The sequence below is a fragment of the Leptosomus discolor genome, chromosome 4 (genome assembly GCF_034619465.1).
Source record: "Leptosomus discolor isolate bLepDis1 chromosome 4, bLepDis1.hap2, whole genome shotgun sequence".
Classification (NCBI taxonomy): domain Eukaryota; kingdom Metazoa; phylum Chordata; class Aves; order Leptosomiformes; family Leptosomidae; genus Leptosomus; species Leptosomus discolor.
Genome location: NC_141394.1, coordinates 79,320,612 through 79,340,978, shown reverse-complemented (window position 1 = coordinate 79,340,978; position 20,367 = coordinate 79,320,612). Strand labels below are relative to the sequence as shown.

The 20,367-nt window shown below is 41.1% G+C and overlaps 1 protein-coding gene across 4 annotated transcripts in view; it reads left to right on the top strand.

Moving 5' to 3' along the window:
• Window positions 1-20,367, top strand: part of CTNNA2 (catenin alpha 2) — a 459,358-nt gene that overhangs the window by 39,384 nt on the left and 399,607 nt on the right. For all 4 annotated transcript variants that reach the window (XM_086464656.1, XM_086464659.1, XM_086464658.1 and 1 more), the window contains one exon: window positions 8,344-8,539. In XM_086464656.1, coding sequence (XP_086320782.1) covers window positions 8,344-8,539 — 196 coding nt within the window. The remainder of the gene's footprint in view (window positions 1-8,343; window positions 8,540-20,367) is intronic.

Here is a 20,367-nt window from a genome sequence, read left to right as displayed (position 1 = left end):
GACATCCTCACCTTTCTTTTGTGCTGCTGCAGCTCTGTAAGGAAGACTGAATTCAGGATGGGATTGAACTATTAATTAGTGAAGTTCTGTTTTTCCAACAGAGATCTGTGCTAGAACTGTGTGCAGCTTCTTTAATAAAATAAGAGAGCAATGTTCCCTAGTGTGATCACGAAGCCAGGATCATTATGTGGTTGCCAAATGAGCTTATGGTAATTATCAAGTGATATGTTTGATAATTGTACAGAATTTTGGGTGAAGTCTGCATTAATTAGTAACAGAAGCTGACAGAGACATTCTTTCCTTTGTACCAGCATAGGTGGGATAAGATACTTGAAATAAACCAGATAGCTTTAAAGCTTTGCCAGAAAACTGAGCTGTGTTCTTGTCTTGTCTTTTTCCTTTTTTTAAGATTTTTTAATCATGGACGCAGTTAAAGTCTTCTGAATAGACACTTAATAAAACCTCAAACATAATCTTAAGATAATAGATTATTATTATTCCTATTTATATATATTATTAAGTTACATGTTGATGTATGGCTTTTTTAAAATTGAAAAGTACCTAATGTGCTATGGGTTATTCTGTCGCTGGTATAAGAATTCTTTCTCCCCCTTCCCCTCTCCCAATACGGCTGACTTTTCGGAATGTTACTTCTAATTTTGGAAGAAACGGCTTTCTTAGCCTTTCAAACTGGTAATTTAATGTAGTTTAAAAGAAGCTGACCCAAGGTGGGCAAAATTTCAAGGTGAAATTTTGTGAGTGGTTGCCTTCCTGTAAGGGCTGTGTGTGATGCAGAACCCATCCTGTTAGGGCAAAGACTGAAATCCAGAATTGCCCTTTCCCAAGCGAATGTCCTAACCCCACATCGAGAATGATTCCTCTTCTTGCTGACTGCCTTTCGCTCATGTGAGTCTGCAATCTCTTGCTGCAGGATGGTCCAACTTCCTTTAGAGAGAAGAAAGCCCCACGATTCCAGGTAGCGCACACTTCATTGATTACGGTACTTCCTTGTGGAGTGGAAGATCTCCTTTTCATTAGGAGGATCCAAAGTGCTACTTTCCTGTGCTCTTTTTATCGGGCCGTCATATTGAAGTTTAGAGAATGTTTTAGGGGACCTTGTAAAAAAAATCTGCTTTATAAATGAAAATTATTGTACTTGTACAAATCCTTGCGTGGGTTTTTCCTTATCTCCAGTCTGAAGCTCCCTTGTTTCAACTTGTGCCTGTCTTTCTTGCATTGGAGGCCTCAAAACTGGACAGGATACTCAAGGTGTGCCAGGCCACACTGCTGACAGCTTGCTGTCTATGATGGTCCCTCGAGCCCCTTGAAGCAGATTTGCTCCCCAGCCAGTCAGTCCCTCCCCTGCCTTATCGATAGGAGTTCCTCCTTTACTGGTGCAGGGCTTTGGACTTGGACGTGTCCAAGTTTTTATAGGGCTCCTCTGAGTGACAGACCTGCCCTGAAGCATATCGGCTGATCCTCCCAATCCATCATCTGCAACTTGACGAGAGTGGGCTCCGTTGCTGGCACCAGGTCATCTCTACCCCTAAGATGGAGATTAAGTGATCAAAAAATAAGTGCAGAGGAACACAAGACATACTCAGTATAAAATCCTTTCAGTAGGACAGTAAGGCCATGACAGTCTTCTCTGAATCAATGCATAAGGAAGAGGACCACGAATGTTCATAGCATAAGGTGCTCAGCTTTCTGGGCATAACAGTAACAATTACAGTTGGGGTTTCTAGCTCATGGCATGAGACTAGGAAATTTCGTCATGTTCTTCGGAAAATATTTACATTTTGCAAAGAGTGTATACGCTCTTTGCATCTGCTCTCAATGCTTTCTTTACAATACATGTCACTTCGGCATCCAGAGACTTTCTCTTTCACTCAGGACTGCAAATGCAGTTTCTGACAGTTCAAGTTTTTAGGATTTTTGCTGTGCTTCTCAACTCACACTGTCTAGTTTTGATATGCCAATTACTCTTTGAAACTGTGCATTGGGAATAGTCCCTGTTGGGCACATAGTTCTGTTTATGTTTACTCCTATACTTGCAGTCACTGATAAATTCAGAATGTGGAGATTTTTTGGGAGGACATGAATTTGTTTGTGCAAATTATAACGTGTGGCAGAGATTTCAACTTATGCTTTTGTTAAAAGTAGCTGAAAGATGCATATGTTAAATTAAATCTGGGTGCAGTGTGTGATTTCTTTTTCTTTCCTTAAGGAAACCAACCTCCAGTGTTTGCTTCTGGATTGTCGCTGAAATGAATGAAGAGTAGTATTTTGATCAAATTACTTTGGTGCCCTGATTCAGCAAAATAATTAGATTTATCTATTAAGTTCATTTAAGTGGAAACAATATTGAATAATTTTCCAAGCAGATTGAAGTGTCTGGAATAGAGAAATGAAATTAAATCATAGATAGGAGACATGGTATGTGCAAGGTCAGAGACTTGAGTGGCAATGCTGGGACGAGAATACCTGTTTTCTCTCTGCTGTCCTCCTCCACTGGATTTGTTACGGCAGACGTTAAGATGTTCCAGTGGTGCACGCTGAAGGCTATATTGCACTTCCTTTTCTTCGTAGTTGCTATTAAGAAATACCTTTTCCATTAATCTACATCAGCCTTTTCTTTGATCTTTAGATCTTTTTTTTTGGGGGGGGATTGTTGGGGTTTTTTTGGTGTGGTTTTCTGGGGGGTTTTTTGTTCCTAAGAAATTTGTTTTCACAGGAAAGCATTTTAGGTCTATCTTAAAGTTGCAAACATTTAAGCTGATATTTTATTTTTTTTTAAATAGAAATGTGAAAAATCAAACTGTTCCTGCTGGTGTTTTCTTCATCTAGAGTATAAGACCAAAAGAATATTGTCCAGTCACCACTCGTTTTAATTATTGAAGTGAATTCTGTCAACGAAATCAAGAACTACAGAGTCTCCATTTTCTTTTAAATCTGTTTTAAATATTTAGAAACAAAAAAGCAGGTTACTAGGGTTTTGTATGAATACTTTCCAGATAGGAGTGTCCTCAATGACCTAATTATTGCACTAATCTCAGGTTGCAGAACGATGTTAAAAATAGCGACATACTGGGAAAAAAAATATTCTAGGATAGTAACCAATGTAGTTAAGAGGCATTCATTCACTTTCCTGTTGTATTCAGTGGAATTTAGATATATCTAAAACCGATCTGAGAGTCCAGTTAGACTAAAGAGTTCTTTCATTTTTTTTTTTGGTGAATGATCTTACCTGTGTTACCTCTCTGCAAGCAAAATAAAATAAAAAATGCCTGGCATCTGAATGCTATTGTTTAGATAGTAAGGAGATGTTGCTATTCATGTATTTCATCTTTGCAGTTCCCCATTGTTTAAAATGTATAAGCCTTTGCTTCATCTTTACAAATTATTGAGGTACGTGGGCAAACGATGTCTCTAGCGCCATTTACAAACTTGTGCTCTATTGCTAGTGCATGTCTTAATATATTTGAGGCTGAGCTTTTGACATGCTAGAGGCTTTTTTAGGTTTTGGGTTTTGGTTTGGTTTTTTTTTTGTGGTTTGTGGAAACACAACAAAATAAATAAAAAATAGCAGGAGGAATTTTAGGAGTGAATTGGGGCCAAGAAGAATATGCCAGCATTTCCTTTTGAAAAAAAGATGTTTTGCTTTGGGGATGCTGTTTTCTAAATGTCTGTTACAAGAAGCGGTAGCAAAAGTCTTAGTCTTCTGTGGTAATTAGGAATTTCCTAAGCGTTGTGTTCTTTCTGGGCGTGTAACAGTTCAGTGCATTAACAAACCAGAATTATGCCAGTGCTGGTTCCTCTGCGTCTCTGGGATTGTGCGTGTACGTCTACTCCACAGAGACTCTGACATGGGGGTTCTTAACTGTGAAGATTTTGAGCACTGGTAGGCACCTTTAAGTGATTGATCTGTATTTCTGCGTATTAGTCAGCATAGGACAAAGCGATTTTCCGATGTTTAAAAAAAGTGTTAAAGAAAATGTTACTAAATACTTTAATTTATAATTATTTCCATGTATTCTGCGAAGTTGTTATATACTTTTCTCATTGTTTTATGGTGGTTTAGAATTGTTTGCATTTCTGTAGGTGTCCATAGTGAGATACCAATGTGCTCAGAAAAGCACTATTTTAAAGCTGAAATAAATATTTGCTGTGAGCATACTTTCTTTAAAAACAAACCACTTTCAGCTTTCTTCCCCTCCCCAAGAAGGGTTCCTTTATCTTTTTAAAAATCGGTATAGCTGTGTTTTTTGTCAGTTTCTGTTGTAAAAGTATACTATTATTTTGAAAATTCCTTAGTTTTATTGCATGTATGGAGAGAAAAGGCTCCCAATATATGGGCCAAACTAGATCAATATTTATTTGTCATTTCTTGATCTAATTACACCTGCGATGTGACCTTGCGGTCACCCCAGACCTTTCTGCGTAAGGTGCCCAGCTCCTAACTAATCCCTTTTTGGGAATTCAGCAAACCGCTCTCCGTAGTCTGCGTTACGTACACCTGCATTTCACTCTGTGTTGGAAAATTTAATTTTGTGTTTGTCCTTATGCTTAAGCAAACCAACCAAACAAAAACCCAAGAAGTGATAATAGATGACCACCCAGCTCCTATTAAAGAAAATTCACATAATAAAAAATCAATGTCTGTTAAACCGATTACAGTTCTTCCTTTGCGTATTACAGGCTTACCCATTCAAGAAATGGACTTTTGCAGAACTTGCCTGTGGTGGTTTGGTGTCTGGAGGGGTTTTGGCAGCTGGGGAGGGGGCTATAGAGGTGGCTCCTGTGAGAGGCTTCGAGAAGCTCCCCCGGCTTCACTTTCGGACCCAGCTCAGGGCAAGGCCGGACCGATGGCGCCTCTGCCAAGAACTATTTAAGGGTGAAAGAAGCGGCTGGTGGCGTCTCTTTGCTCTGCGTGTGTTGGTGAGCGAAGGGGGTGGGACAGAGCCAGCCCTGCGGACACCCCGGTCAGTGGGGAAGGAGAGGGGCAGCTGTGCCGGGGCAGGGGTTCCCCTGCGGCCCGCGGGGGGGTGGCGGCTGAGCCCCGGCAGCCCCTGGAGCCCAGCGGCGGCCCAGAGGTCGCCCTGCAGCCCGCGGAGGGCCCCGGGCCGGAGGGGCAGGGCCCGGGCCCGGAGCAGCCGCGACTGCGGCCGCGCTGGAGCCGCCGGTGGGTGGGAGGGCGGCAGCCCCGGGAGGGCCCCGCGCTGGGGGGTTCTGGGGAGCTGCGGCCCCGCGGGAAGGACTCGCGTTGGGGCGGTTCCTGGAGGGCTGTCTGCCGGGAGAGGGACCCCGCGGTGGGGCAGGGGAGGGCTGCGAGGGCCCCTCTGCCTGCGGGGGAAGGAGCCGCGGAGACCCCGTGTGCCGGCCGGGCTGGGACCCCCATTCCCTGCCCCTGCGCTGCTGGGGGGGAAGGGGGAGCAGAGCTGAGCCCGGGAAGAGCGGAGGGGTGGGGGTGTGTGTGTGCGCGTGTGTCTCGTTCTCCTTGATGATGATGGTTGTTTGTATTAAAGGTGTGTTGTTGTCCTCAAGTGGAGTCTGTCTTTTGCCCGTGACCATAACTGGTGAATGAGCCCTCCCTGTCCTGGGTCTCGGCCCTCAAAGCCTTTTTGGTTGTGTTTTCTGTTCCCCAAACCTCAGGGGATGGGATAGGGGTGAGCGAGCGGCTGCGGGGGGGCTTTTGGAGCCAGCTGGGTAGGCTCAAACCATGCCATTGCCTCATTTCAGTTTTAGGGGGAAGGTGTATCTTGTCACTCGGAACGGTTGGTGTAAATTAAATGAGGATATTTACTTATCTGTCAAAGTAGGCTTTATTTAGAATTGCCTGGAGGTAGCTGTGTTGTGAGGGCTGTATGTAACACGGCTTGTTGGTTCCGCTGAGATCATTGTTGTACTAGTCAATCCAACACATAGAAATGTTTTGTTAAAGAACATACACAAACACGTAAACTCACTCTATATCTATCTATCTATAGAAACATACTTGTGTATGCACCACCAAAACATTTGGAGATATCATGGTAAAATATTTATTCAGTATTTATTTCACTTAATTTAGCATTCTTAATACCTGTTTGCTTGTTCTCAATCTCATTTTCGAGGTTCCCTTCCTCATCAATGATGTCTCATTGACTGTCTAGGCACAAATGTGTTGTATTCTGTGGCAGCTGTGGTCCCTGTTCCCATTCACTGACCCCCTTAGTTCAGTACTTCCAGGTGATCTGACAACAGATATGTAACTTTTTTCTAGGTAAAGTTAGGTGAAAAGAATCCCACCTGAGATTTGAGTCGTGCACAGAAGGAGCACACTTGCAGTCTTACAATCCAGTAACACCGATTTTGTTGAATTTTAATGGAAAACTTTGAAATTTTAGGGTGCCAAAAGAAGTCTGCAATCCAACTAATCCTGTGTCTTCCAGGATTTCAACAGTTCTTCTGCCAGCTACAACTTCTTAGTGTTTGTGCTGTTTCAAGCATTTTTTTAGATATTGACACCTGCATCTACGTGATAAATATCTACGAAATAGTGTCATTTGATTTCATTTATTTGCCACCTTTTCTTTATTTCAGATGTTTTTCTTCTGTATACTATCTGAACTATTCTGGCAGTCAAGTTCTAGTTTGTTCAGTAAGTCCAAATAGTTAAGATCCAAGTTCTGACGTTACTCTCTTCTTTGTTGGGTCTCCTGCGTGAATTTCAGCACATGCTTAACCAATTTTATTGCCTGCTGTGTGTGAGAGCTTTTCTTAGTCAGCCTTACGATGTGATGCACAAATCCATTCCATTTCCAAGCCCTGAGTTGAGTTACAGAGGCAGCCTAGTATGCTTATTTATGGAAGTCTAAAATCCTTAAATAGACAATGATTAACTACAAAAGGATCTTCAGGAAATTTCATGAGGAATAATTTCAAGGGAAAATTAACAAAAATATTATTTCTAAATATAAATAGTGGGGGGAAAAAAAAACAGATGATGGAAGAATATTACCTTCCTGTAGCCAGGCAGACTCCTTCCTGAATGAAGGCTCTGGAATACACTTTTTTCACCCAAACACCCATTTTCATGCATATGGTGTTTTCAAGACCTGGTAATCATAGAATTATAAGGTTGGAGTAGACCTCTGAGACTTTTTTTTTTAGTTCTTCCGTAGTCTATAGTTTTTAGATGTGATTTAAAAGAAAACCCTAGCTCAAAGAGCAAAAGAAGGTAGCACAGACCGTGACACAAGGCTGTTTGCTCACAACTGCACCAAACGCTTTGTTACGCTGCTTGTAACACTTCTTGTGACAGGGGTGGGATGACAGTGAATTTTTGTACTTTGTTTTGAAATCTTTTGCTTTGTAGTGCGCTGTCTTTATTACAAAGGTTTGGGTTTTCTTACAGCAAATTTTGGGGTTAGCACACCAATACCTGACTTCAGCTGCCCTGCTTTGTATCCTGGTTAGGGCAAATTGCACCCCAGAGCTGTTATGGATCCGTTGGTATTTTTCCCCACGTCTAACGCCTGATGCTGCCCGATTCAGCGTTCCTGTTTTACAGCAAGGCAGCATTTTACTGGTGCAATGATACAAGATTTTAATTTTTTTTTTAGCCCAGCAAAAAGCTGTGGTGTATGCTGTGCTGTTGGTTGAGCTTTGTGGCTAAATTTTCTAACCGGTTTATTGACAGCTCAATAAGGAATTCCTTTGGGAGATTCTGCAAACGTGGAAGCAGATTTTCTTTTTTTTTCCAATTTCTGGGGAGAAAGTGGGATCATTTCACTGTCTGCTGTTTTCTTGTGCCTATATATTATGAGTATACTGAAGCGATACAAAACTGAGTAGTTTTAACCTGTATAATCTTTGCAGCAGAAGCGATTCATTCCTTAGTGTCTGCCAAGCAGCCATGCTGGTTTTGTCACCGCTAGAATGTAACTGACGGTGCTTATCTCAAGGGACAATTGCTTTTTGAATGGTTTCTGACCCCTATGTGTTAGGTTTTCATTTTATCAGCTTATTCATTTTTTAAAATGAAAAACAATGACAAAAATGATGCTTTGGCACCAATGCCCTTCTATACCTGTTTCTTATCTTTTTCTCCTTCACTGCTTGGCTATGGTTTGCTTAGGCCAGAATAAATAGAGGTTAAAAGGAAAACCCTCTTTTTTGAGGTGTGTGCTACTACGCTTTGGGTTTTAAACTTTAAATTTTATTTATTCAGTACATGTGATTGTTACACCATTTGAAGGGCAAAGAAGATAGTGGGGGTGTTGACTTAGGAGGCCATCTATTGTGCTATTAGGAGTTGAAGAATTCTTCAAACTGACAAAACCTTGTTTTTCTTTCCCGAAGGTAACCACGCTTGTGAACACAAGCAATAAAGGGCCGTCTGGCAAAAAGAAAGGGCGCTCCAAGAAGGCTCATGTGTTGGCTGCTTCGGTAGAGCAGGCCACCCAGAACTTTTTGGAAAAAGGAGATCAAATTGCTAAAGAGAGCCAGGATCTCAAGGAGGAATTAGTTGCTGCTGTAGAAGATGTACGCAAACAAGGTATGTGGAACAAAATGCTTAACTGGGTAACTGCTTTATTTGATGCTTTTCAAGATTTGTTCTGAGACACGTGCAGCAGCTATTCTGATAATGTAATTAAAACCCTGTCCTCTATTACAGTGTATCTGTAATATGGCATATAATACTTATACCTTCCTGAATGGCAGTGAGTATAAAGAATGTCCTAGCTTTGGTAAAAAAATGTTTGTTTGATTGTTTGTTGGTTTTTTTTCCCTTTAGCTATTCTCTCACCAAATAGTGAACTCAAATATTACTTAGTAGCCATACTGCCCAGAGCCAAAGCTTATTGTTTAGTTTTCAACTTGTTTTTTTATTCTGCCATGTGACAAAATGACAGGATTTTTCCTTTTGCTACATTAGAGCAGTGGTTTAAAGCCTGTGGATGGAAATGTAGAATTAGGGTGATGGTGCCTACATTTCTGACTAATCTGTAACAATTAGCCAAATGGTACAGCAATTTAGAATTCCTTGTGGTTTCAAGTATATATTGAAATATATACAAAAGTTATCTAAGTCTGAAAACATGCAGATAATAGCAATGTTAAAGCAATATTTTTTCTGGGTGTTGGTGATAATAAGATAAATTTTAACATTGCTTTGCATACTGTATGGGTTAAACTGCAAGCTTCAAGGTACACAACGTTACAAAAAATTGCCTAGTTGGGCATGGGACTCAGGTGTGGCTTAATAACATGTCATTTATTGGCAGAAATAGTCCTGGTTTTGCACAATTTAATATTTGAGGTGTAAATTGATATTGTAAGAAAACTGCTTTCAAATGAGGCTTTGAAATTTTAACGGTATCGTGGATATCCATGATATTATCTGTCAGTTTTCCTTCAAAAGGTAAAATGGGTATCAGATGGTTTCGAATTTACACGTGTGCTAGGGGAAAAATATGGTTTCAATATAGATCCATAACAAAACTTCTCCTTTTCATTGACTTTGATTGTAATTATCTTTATGGCAGGAGAATTAAGTACTTGTCAGGTTTTTTCCATTGTAAATCCTGTAATCTAAAGATACCATCTGCCATTATCATCAGTCCTGGGTTTTAGAACAAGAGTGACAGATCTCCAGCTGAGATTTTGAAAGGAGTCTAAAGCACTTAGATATAAACCACTGATTTTCAGTGAGTTAGTCCCCCAGCACTCATGTGATGTGTTTTTCGGTTTGTGGAGATTGGACTCAAATGAACATAGGAGCAGGATGAGTTTTAAAATCTTGTGTACGTAAACGCTGATCAGTGAATATTCCAGTCTGTTCTGTCCTGAGGCTATTTATTCCTCCTATCCGCTAGTGCATACTTAGTTTCACTGTTTTCCTGTTGCTGTACATTTTGGGTTCTTTTTTAAATATTCAATTGCCAGTGCATCAGAGTAAGTTGAGCAGTTGCTCTGTACTCCATGCACGGTGTTAGGCCAGTGTTCTGCTTGGAGTTTTTATTTGTTTGAGTGGGTTTTTGTTGTTTATTTTTTAGAACTTTGATGTTGATACCTGGTTGTTCTGGCATGCAGTTTCCTTTGTCAACTACTTCAGTTTCCCGTTGCTGACCTTACTTGTTCTGTGTTAGGTCACGTCCCAGTGCAGCGCCTTTAGCGCTGACGCCAGTGCCCTTGTTCCCTCTGAGCTTAGAGCGCTCTCCCTTTGGGGCTGCGGTGCTGCCTCAGGTTTGCTAGCTCCTCCCAAGGAGCCTTCTACTGAGGTAATCGTCACCCTAAACTGTTGCCTGCTCTCTGATCTAGGCAAATGTACCACGTTCGTTAGCATAGGATCAGAGCTTCTTATTCTCTTTCTTTATCATTAGAGCTTTGAGTTAGGTAAGGGTGATTTCTGTGTAGATTTTTGCTTTGTAGTGCTAGAGGCATCTGAGAGGCTTTGCTGTGGAGAGTTTTTGTTTTCTTCTTGGCTGAATTTCTGACTTTTTTAATTGATAATAAACCTTTTATTCTTTTTTTTTTTAATTTATATTTTAAAAAAAAATTGCAGGAAGCAGAGAGGGGAAAAAGATCTTAAACAGTGCCACGCAGAATGATACAGGCATTCATCTCGTGTGACGTCATCATGACGTACAGTCAACACTGCAGGCTAGAAAAAAATCTGTCAGAAAAGTGGAGCAGGTTTACTGGGTCTGTACAACTTGAGTCCGTACTGAAGAGAGCAGGAGGCCCCAAACCCCATTACTGGCACACAGGAGCCGTGTAACCTAGACCAGCCTTGGTGCAGTGAGAAATGACACGTTTAGCTCGGTGACATAAAGAGCCGGATTAATGAACTGGGGCTGTGTTTTGCCAGAATATTGCTAGTTGATTTTCTGGCAAAATTCCAGCTTGGATAATGACACCGTCAACCTAAAAATGTCTCCTCCAGTTACAGCTGGCCCTGGCGTGCTCCTCAGTGCCTGCCCTGTGTGGCTGTACACTGTTACCTACTGCTGTAGGCAGTTGCAATGCATCCGGGAGAGTTCCTTTCCGTTGGTGGGTGTGAAATGAATGTACTGTACCATCTGCAAAATCCTTTGGAATGAACATGACTGCAGAGAACATATAGCTTTAAGATTCTTCTTCCTTAATAATGTGGGAGGGTAGGTTATACTTGCTGTACGAAACTCCAATGATCAACAGTTTGATTTACAAAGTTCAGTTCAGAAAAAACCAAAGAGTAAGACGACAGATTTTATTTCACATAAATTTATGAAAAGGAGTAAATATTTTATGGATAGAGCTTGTACCTCTGTGTGTGTGTCTATGTATCCCATAATAATTCCATAATAGGAATACTTTGGCCTTGTAGTTCAAAACCATCTAAGAGAAATTATCCAATTACTATGCTGTTGAATACTTTGCTGTATGGGTGCTTATTCCGATGTTGTCAGTCATGTAAAAAGTCTCCCAGATGAGGGAAAAATGGGACCTAGGAAATGCTGGTGTGTGTTGTTCGTGTTGTCTTACGTTAGGGGTGAGGGAAAGCAGACTGTCTTCTGCATGTTGAAGTTTTGGGAGGAGTGAGATTTTTTGCTATCATTTTGATTATAATAACCCTAAGCCCTGAAACTACAAAGCCTGAGAAGTGCAGGGAAGTGAAGAGCTACTCAGAAATAATAAAGCAGTCTGGGGAGGGGAACAGAGGGGTATCTTCTCACAGCAGAGATGTCGCAATGCAACTGGTCCCTTATTGATCATTACAGAAGAAGGAAATTCCCTGTGGAGGAGACTTCCAAGTTTTAATTCACACAAAAATCTACAAAGAACCGCAGGTCCATTGGGCTCAGGTCTGATTAATTTTATATAAGAAACAGTCTGGCGTGCTGAGGAAAGCAAGACAAGGAAATAGATAGAATAAATTTACATTAATATAATCTGTTAAATGACTTTGGCAACGTCTGTCTTGTAGGTATGCGACTGCCTGATTTTAATATCATTTTCCTAGATGTTTTCTGGCATATAGCTGAAACTTCCATTAAAAATATGATTTAGTCTAGCAGCTGGTGGTTGTGTTTTCCATTTTTGCTTTTCAAGCAGGATAGATACAACTTCACACCATAATCTGAAATTTATTCTTTAATCAGGGGACAGAAAATGGCTGTTGATGTTTTTTGTTTTTGAAGACAGTGTACATTTGAGGTAGACTTAATTTTTTGTTCATGCAGATTTATGCATGTTGCATAAAAAGAATGTGATCCATGTACTCCATAACTGTCAGTAAGCTTGAAAGTATGCATCAACATCCGACTCAAAAATAACTTCTGTGGTAATTCTTTTTTCTCTGGGATGGAACATGCTAAAAAGTAGTATTTTTAATGCTTTCCTGAATGCTTTTAACTACCTAGTTTTTAAAACTTTTTAAAAGAAGACTTTTAAACTGTGAAAAGTTTTTTTCCTTACTGTTCCCTCCTGACTTCAGTGACCTTGGAGGAAACCTGGGAATCTCCACATCTTGGATGGTGGGAGCAAACTCCAAAAATACACTTCCATGAGATGCTGATTGTTTTTCTAGTAATTTATAATGCTATTAGAGCTCATTTAAGCTCCTCGGATTTCAATGACAGTAGCATGACATGGAGAGAGAGATCCTGTCTTGATAGTTGCAACGTTGCATACGCTGTCACCTGCAGCCGTGTCAGTGTGGTGTCCCCAGACTGCCGAGCTCTTAGCCAAACGTGCAGCATTCGTTGAGTCTTAAAACAGTACCCCAGGTCAGCTGGCGGTTTGTGGTTTAGACCTCTCCTGCTTGGACAATTTTCTTTCAGTCAGACCTTGTTAGACCAACAGTTCCTTCCTAAAACCCAGTCCTTGCCCTGCCAGGGTATCCCAAGCCTTTAAGACTTGCTGCCTGGAGGTCTTGACTTTCCTGACTGAAGCAGAAAATCCTTGCTCAGGTTTTGTGAAACTTTTCCACTCTCTTTAGATTTTTCTTTTCTGCCCTCTAACCAAATCAGTTTTCTTTTTTAGCTGCATTGAAAAACTGCAGCTGTCTCTGTTTCCCACGGAGCCTGCGCTGCTCTCCTCTGTACTCCTCCTCTGTTTCCCTCTCCTTTTCTTTTCTACCTTCATGTGGGCATACACTTATTTTGTCTTCCTTGCAATTCAGGGCCAGAAACTTCCTGTCTCATGGTCTCTTTGGATTTCCCACACCCTGTTAACCCTTCCTCTGTCTCCTTCCCATACCCTTGTTCTGTATTCGTGTAAGGTCCTTCTCCTTGTCTCTCGTGTTCAGTCATGGTTTTTTAAAGTAGAAAAAACCCTAAAAATAATCAAATGTCTGTCTTGCTCTCTGCTCCCCCGCTTTACTTTCCAAGCTCAACATACCTTGTTTGTTGTCCTGGTTTTCTCTACCTGTAGATTACAGTCCTCTCCGAGTCCTGCTTCATGCTGTTCTGTTAGCCCATCCTTCTGATTGTACTTATCCATTCTGTCCCTTTTCCCCCTAAATTTCCTTCCTTTTTCACACTGAAAGCATTCCTAGTAAGGCTGTCTTATTTACATTTAAGTCCAGGGCGTGAACACCTTGCGTAGGGTGTTACACTGATGCCTCAGATGTGCTGGCTTAGCAGAGCCAGCTGGAATAGACTTTCCAGGAGCCCTGATTTACCCACTTTGCTCTCTCTGACCTCCTTTTGAATTGTTTCATAAATAAATAAATGAATAATTTTTTATTTTATTTTTGAAAAAGCTTTGTACCCATTAGCATCTAAAAGCTTTCCTGAAATAATTTGGGTGTGACCCTTAGTTACATTTAAAATAGAAAAACCTCAGCTGAATACCTTGTGCTGTGGTTCATTTGGTTAATAAGAGTTCAACTAATGGGTGTGGGCTTGCTCTCTATTCGACTCTGCTAGTTCTTCAGCTTTTTTTCCTAGCTTATAAAATATATGGAAGTGGAATTGCTTCATGAGGGTGTTACTGTAGAAACCATTAAAAGACTTGTCACAATATAACTGTCACATAATGTGGGAGAGGAGGAAATTCGTTTTATAAAGAAAATGAATGATTAAGTGTTGTCTGATTTCTGCATCTATTTTCAACTCTGAGTCCCAGTGACAGGATTCAAAATGAAGGGCTGATCTGCCGTTGAAGATATGTAAAGGTATCTCTTATTGTAATAACTAAGCACAAATTACTTCAGAGATTTTTTTTTTTTTTTCGTATTTCCTGAGTCTTTCTGGCTGATTGTTATTTGCAAAGTTTGAGTGGAGTGAAAGAATTGTAGGATACTGGGTTTGAATCTGGCAAGTATGAAGGAGGAATAGTAGATCCTCCAAAAAAAAAAGTATAAATCTGATACTAATATTTTATCACTTAAAATTTGTCTGTATAACCTTAGCTATTATTTCTTACCTGGGTTAGGGGCTACAGAAATTGCTTTTTAGAAAAAAAGACCCCAACCAGATATTTTCACTTAAATGTATGTTCTCACTGTGTATTTTTATCACGCTTTTCACTGAAGTATATGAGAACTCTTTTTTTGCCTATGGAAGTTCAAATCAGCTAGTTCTTGATAGAGGAAAAAGTGTGTGTGTAGAAGGAAATTACTGAAAAGCAGTTATTTTAGACAAGCTGTCTGTTTCTGAAAGATGAAGTGAGGCCTGTGGTCAGTCCTGCTTAATAGGAGAATGGGTCTTGGTCTGCACTTTTGAAAGAACCAGTGTGTATAATAAGCATCTTCTCTGCTTTGACAATAGTATCTATGATGAGGTACTCTGCAACTTTCTTTTTGCCTATTTCAATCTCTGTCCAACGGAAAGCTTTGAGTATGAAGATTTGACGTCTTACATTCAGCAGGTCAGTGAAGCTGTGGCCTGAAAACTTTATCTTATTGTTTAAAAATATTCGTAATGTATTTTGAATGGCTTGTTACATTTGGAAGCGACTTCAATTGTTATTCATGTTTGCAGTGCTCATCCTAAGAAATATGGCATGCTGAATGTCATTCTATGCAAATGCTCTAATGCTAGCTCTTTCAGACCCTTTTCAAACCCATTAATTATGTTTCAGCTCTCAGAGCTTCTGAAAGACATTAAAGTTCCTTTTCTACAATGATTTAAAACACTTCTGATTGAATAGCAGACATTGTACAGAATCTGCAAGAGTTTTTATACAGTTAAGTAATGTCAGGAGGTCCCAAATCCAGTCGTGAGGCTGCAGCAGCTCCGTGGCCCCAGGTCCGAGCAGTAACGATGCCGAGCACATCTTCACAGCAGGCACGTGCACACAAACACACGTGTACAGCTCATATACACCACGCACGTCAGACACTTGGCACTCACTATTCTATGATCCTGTGAAACCTTGCACAGGCTGCCCAGGGAGGTGGGGGAAGCCCCATCCCTGGAAACATTCAAGGTCAGGCTGGTCGGGCCTTTGGGCGACTGGATCCAGCTAAAGATGTGCTTGCTCACGGCAGGGGTCTGGACTAGGTGATCTTTGAAGGTCCCTTCCAGCCCAAAGCATTCTGTGATTCTGTGAAACAAACCTGACAGCACGAAGCGTCTTATCCTCTTCCCCTGTCTGGCTGGTGAGGACTGAAAGTCCGTTAGTGAGAAATACCCGACTTTGTGTGCATAACGGAGACCCCTTCAGTAGCTGGGTTTAGCTTCTCCGCCTGTCCCATAGCTGGCCCCTGGATCCTGGTCTCTGCAGTTGCCCCAGTCCCAAAGGCACAGGCAGATACAAACCCGTGGAAGCAGATGTCTCAGTTGACCTCCTGATGCTGTGGTCTCTCCAGCAGCTGGAAATCAGAAATCTGGCCCAAAGCCTGGCCAGACAAGGGCACTGCCCAGCAATCTGTTCACACGTGGGTGGCTCCTTTTATCATCTTATGCCTCCATTTTTACCATCTTGCTCTTCCCCAAATAATCTTGGTCCTTCCTTTTACCTGCCCTCAGTTCCTCCTCTAAACATCCCATTACAAGTCTTGTACAGTCCTAAAATGTTCTTCCCCTGCATCCCATAATGAGTCCTGTATCCTTGAGCAGGAAGCTAAAAATAGAGGGAAAATGAGAGGCGTACAGCTGATTTTCTGTCCACGTCCTTAATGGTTCCAGCAGCTGGGGAGGTCTTGAACTGCTGGTGACAGTGGTTCTTGGCAAAGCCGGCTGACTGAGAGCCCGTGCTTATGCTCTGCTCTTTTAAAAAATATTTATTTCTGTTACAGCCTCGGCCAGAGCTTTTTGAGTCTTCCTTTCACTTTTCAATATTTTGTTTCAGCTCATGTTAGTTTAAATTTATGAAGGCAACTTACATCTCCTAGATATGCCAACTACCCTTTACAACAAACAGTTGATATATTGCCCAAATATGACAGTTTCAGACAGATTTTACAAAAGCACGGTGGTACATATTTGAAAACTAAAATAAATGAATATCTTAGGTGATTTTTCCTTTTTCATACTATATTTATTTGTATTGTCTTTCTTGAAGATTTTATTACTCTCGTGACTCTATGGCGGGGAAGAATGAAATTGCTTTAGAGTGTCAACTCCTGACGGTTCTCAAAAATGAAATTATACTCACAAATCTAAAGTTATAGAAATAGTGTTCCTTCCGGAAATATTTGACTTAAATACTAAAATCAGATCCTAAAATTACTGCTTGTTTTTTGGAAGCAATATTTTTGATAAGAACGTTTTTATTTGAGAAAGGATTGCAGAAATACACCGCAGTTAGAAAAAAAAAAAACAGGAAATTGTAAATAGGGCATATTTTTCAGTAAATATTTTACTCAACTACCCATCATAGTGTAGGCTTAGTATGCATGAAATTTCTGAATTCAGGTCAAATTTGCAAAATAGTTTTACTAGGATTTTAAAAAATAAAATAAAAGAAAGCGGGTACTTACAAATTGGAAGAGGCACTGTAGGCAGTTATCTTGCCCCGTTCCGTCTTCCAGCTGTAATTCTGGGTAGGCTTAGTCCGCAGTCAGTAATCCCCAGCAGTATTAAATGCGTCCTTTTCAATTAAGTTTGAGAGAGCCATGAACAATGTTCTGCAAGAAGACTTTCCAGCATGCATGAAATTTGTATTTGAGTCCTGTCTGTGCGTAATTCAATAGAGAGATTTGGATTGAAGTCCCTGAGCCCTCAGAAGGGCGCTGCTCCTGTGAAGCTGTGGAGCAGCACGGGATGAGCGTCTCGGCCTCGCCTTTTGAAGCCGTTCTAATTTATGTGCTACTGAACCATCATCTGGATCGCAGCTGAGGGCTTGAAATCACTGTTGAGTCATTGGGCAGCAATTCTGAACTGAATTTCTTTTTGTTCAACCCAACATTAAAAAAAAAAAAAAGTTTGATTCACCCTTTGAACTGGAAAAATAAGTTATTTTAGTCTGTCAGATCAGAATTATTTGGAAGGAGATTCCTTTCAGCTTGGTAATGGAGTGACCTGGGATGACCGTGTGTGGGTGCCCTTTAAAACTTCCATCGCTGGAGCAAAGGTGATGAGAGTCTCACCAACTGTTGGAGGGAGAAGGTCAGAGATGGGCTTGGGATTTGGTCGTTGCTTTGTGCTTCAGTCGCGGGGCTTTGAAGGGAGAGCTGGTGGACAATGTGGGGTGTGTTTCACAGCCGTCCTTCACCCAAAGGGAAAGGCAGGTTTCCCTCCGCGCTGCCACTGTTATCCTGTCCTCGCGCCTCCACCTCTCCCCTCCTTACCCCCTCGCTGTGCTGAATGATGAATTTTCAGTTTTTCAAAAACTGTCACTGGGAAATTTCAGGAGTGATTTTGTAATGATAACACAGGAAAAAGTTACTAAAAAACTTATACAAAATAAAATTCTGTTCTGTTGCATAAGTGTTCTAGATGAGGTGGCAAAATATATTTTCAATTTAAAAAGCCAAGGTTTTCATTGTTCAGAATGTAATTGTAAATACTACTGTAATTCACCTAAAAAGTGGGGACCTTGGGTTCTCATCCATGTTACCAGGGTTATTTCTGCTACTTGCCCAGTCTTGTTTAATAAGACAGTTACAAGCAGTCCTTGGGGCAATAAACTTTGTCTGAGAGTCTGCCTTGTACCCTCCTTGGTCCTCCTCCTTGCCTAAAGTATGCTTCCTTCGGTGTTCTTTACTTTTGACTGCAGTTTCCATGGCAGTCATCCAGCTTTAAAAGCAGTTGTGAAGAAGCTTCGTTCTCCCATACAGATGAGGCTTTAATTTTGGATGTGGTTTTAGGAAATGGTAGTCAATGAGAGAAGTAATAAAAGTGACAGGATGAAAATTTGAAATACACTTCCTAATATCGGAATCCTAAAAGGTGCTTAGTCAATATATAAAAGAGTTTAATTTATTGTCTTTCCATTTTGCTCATGTCTTTGTCTGGAGTACATTTTTCACCTCTGACAAAGGCAGTATTCTCAGTAGGATTTAACAGTGTGAGGGAATATAAAATGTTGTAATCAAATAACACACGCGGCTTTCCTCTGAGAAGTGTCAAATTAGAGTACCTGATCCCTGGCTATCTCATTCTCTCTCAGGTCTAGTCGCTTTATCAGAAACAAATACTTTTTAAACGATAGGTCTGCAAGATATTATGGCTTCTGTTTATATATGAAAACTGGAAAAGGAGACCATTTTGTAGTGACTATGGAATTTAGAATTATTTTTATAACTACTAAAAATGAAAGTCTAGACTCTACACTGATTTTGATTTGTGATGTTTGCAAATTTCGTTCATCCGTAATTGTTGCAAATTTGACTTTGAGAGCTGTGCTTGGCTTTTTTCTTTGTTTTAGTTGCAGATAAATCCATTTATAACCTCTGTTTATATTATTATTATGCGATTTCCACAGTATTTGATAAACCATATGTTGTTGTTCTTCACAAAAATGTATCAACCCTATCTTTCTTTCACCCGTTTTTTCTGGGCCTTATGGTTTAAAATTGTTCTTAATTTTATTATTTTGACTGTGCTGTTATTTTACAGCTAACTTGCTAGATACGATTGTCCACAAACATGTGCCTGAATTAAGCTGCTGTTCAGTTTATCTTAATGTATTTCCCACTGGTTGAAGCAATTTCAATTTTCTCTTCTCATTTGTCTTGTATTGTGCTCCTTCCCTACTGCTGCTACATCTGAGAAAGAAGAAAACCCCTTTTTCTATTTGTTCTGAGTCTGTATAGCTGATGGAAAAAATTACTGTCAAGTATTAGGACTGTCCTTTATAGATACCTGAGCGTGGCAGAAAGAAATTATGTTGAATTTGTAGTATGACATTGGAATAAAAAAAAAAGAAATAGGTATAAATTCCTAATGAATGCTGTGTGCTGGGAAGTTAAAAGAGAGTTTCAAAGTCAGAGGAATGAGGTTCTGGAATAACCCAGACATAGCAATAACAAAGGCAGAAGGTGGTGAGGGAGTTATAGGATAAATCTGTTTATGATGAATACTGTATACGCTGTATTGCAGGTGGAAGCGAGTAGCTAGACATGATGATCTAGGAATCCTTCCAGTCCTGTGTTCGTGCACACACCACGCTCTGGTTGAACGTAAGGATCATACGCAGTACTTGGGAAGTAATTTTAGCCCATTTTTAATTCTGTCTAAGGGATCATAGAATAGTTTGGGCTGGAAGGGACCTTTAAACATCGTCTAGTCCAACCCCCCTGCAGTGAGCAGGGACATCTTGAGCTGGCTCAGGTTGCTCAGAGCCCTGTCCAACCCTGTTCTGATTGTTTCCAGGGATGGGGCTGCTACCATCTCTCTGGGCAGCCTGTGCCAGTGTTTCACCACCCTCATCATAAAAAGTGTCTTCTTTATATCTAGTCTAAATCTCTTTTTGTTTCAAACCGTGATCCCTTGTCTTATCGCAACAGGCCTAATAAAAAGTCTGACCCTATCTTTCCTATAAGCTGCCTTTGAGTATTAAAAGGGCTGTAAGGTCTCCCTGGAGCCTTCTCTTTTCCGGACTGAACAACCCCAACTCTATCATCCTTTCCTTATAGGAGAGGTGTTCTGGCCCTCTGAGCGTTTTTGTGGCCCTCCTCTAGACCCGCTCCAACAAGTCCAGGTCTTTCCTGTGCTGAGGACCCCAGAGCTGGACGCAGCCCTGCAGGGGGGTCTCACCAGGGCGCAGCAGAGGGGCAGAATCCCCTCCCTCGCCCTGCTGCCCACGCTGCTCTGGATGCAGCCCAGGATGCCGTTGGCTTTCTGGGCCGTGAGTGCCCATTGCCGGGTCGTGTCCAGCTTTTCACCCCCCAGCACCCCCAAGTCCTTCTTGGCAGGGCTGCTCCCCATCCCTTCATCGCCCAGCCTGCATCTGTGCTGGGATTGCTCCAGTCCAGGTGCAGGACCTTGCACTTGGCCTTGTTGAACC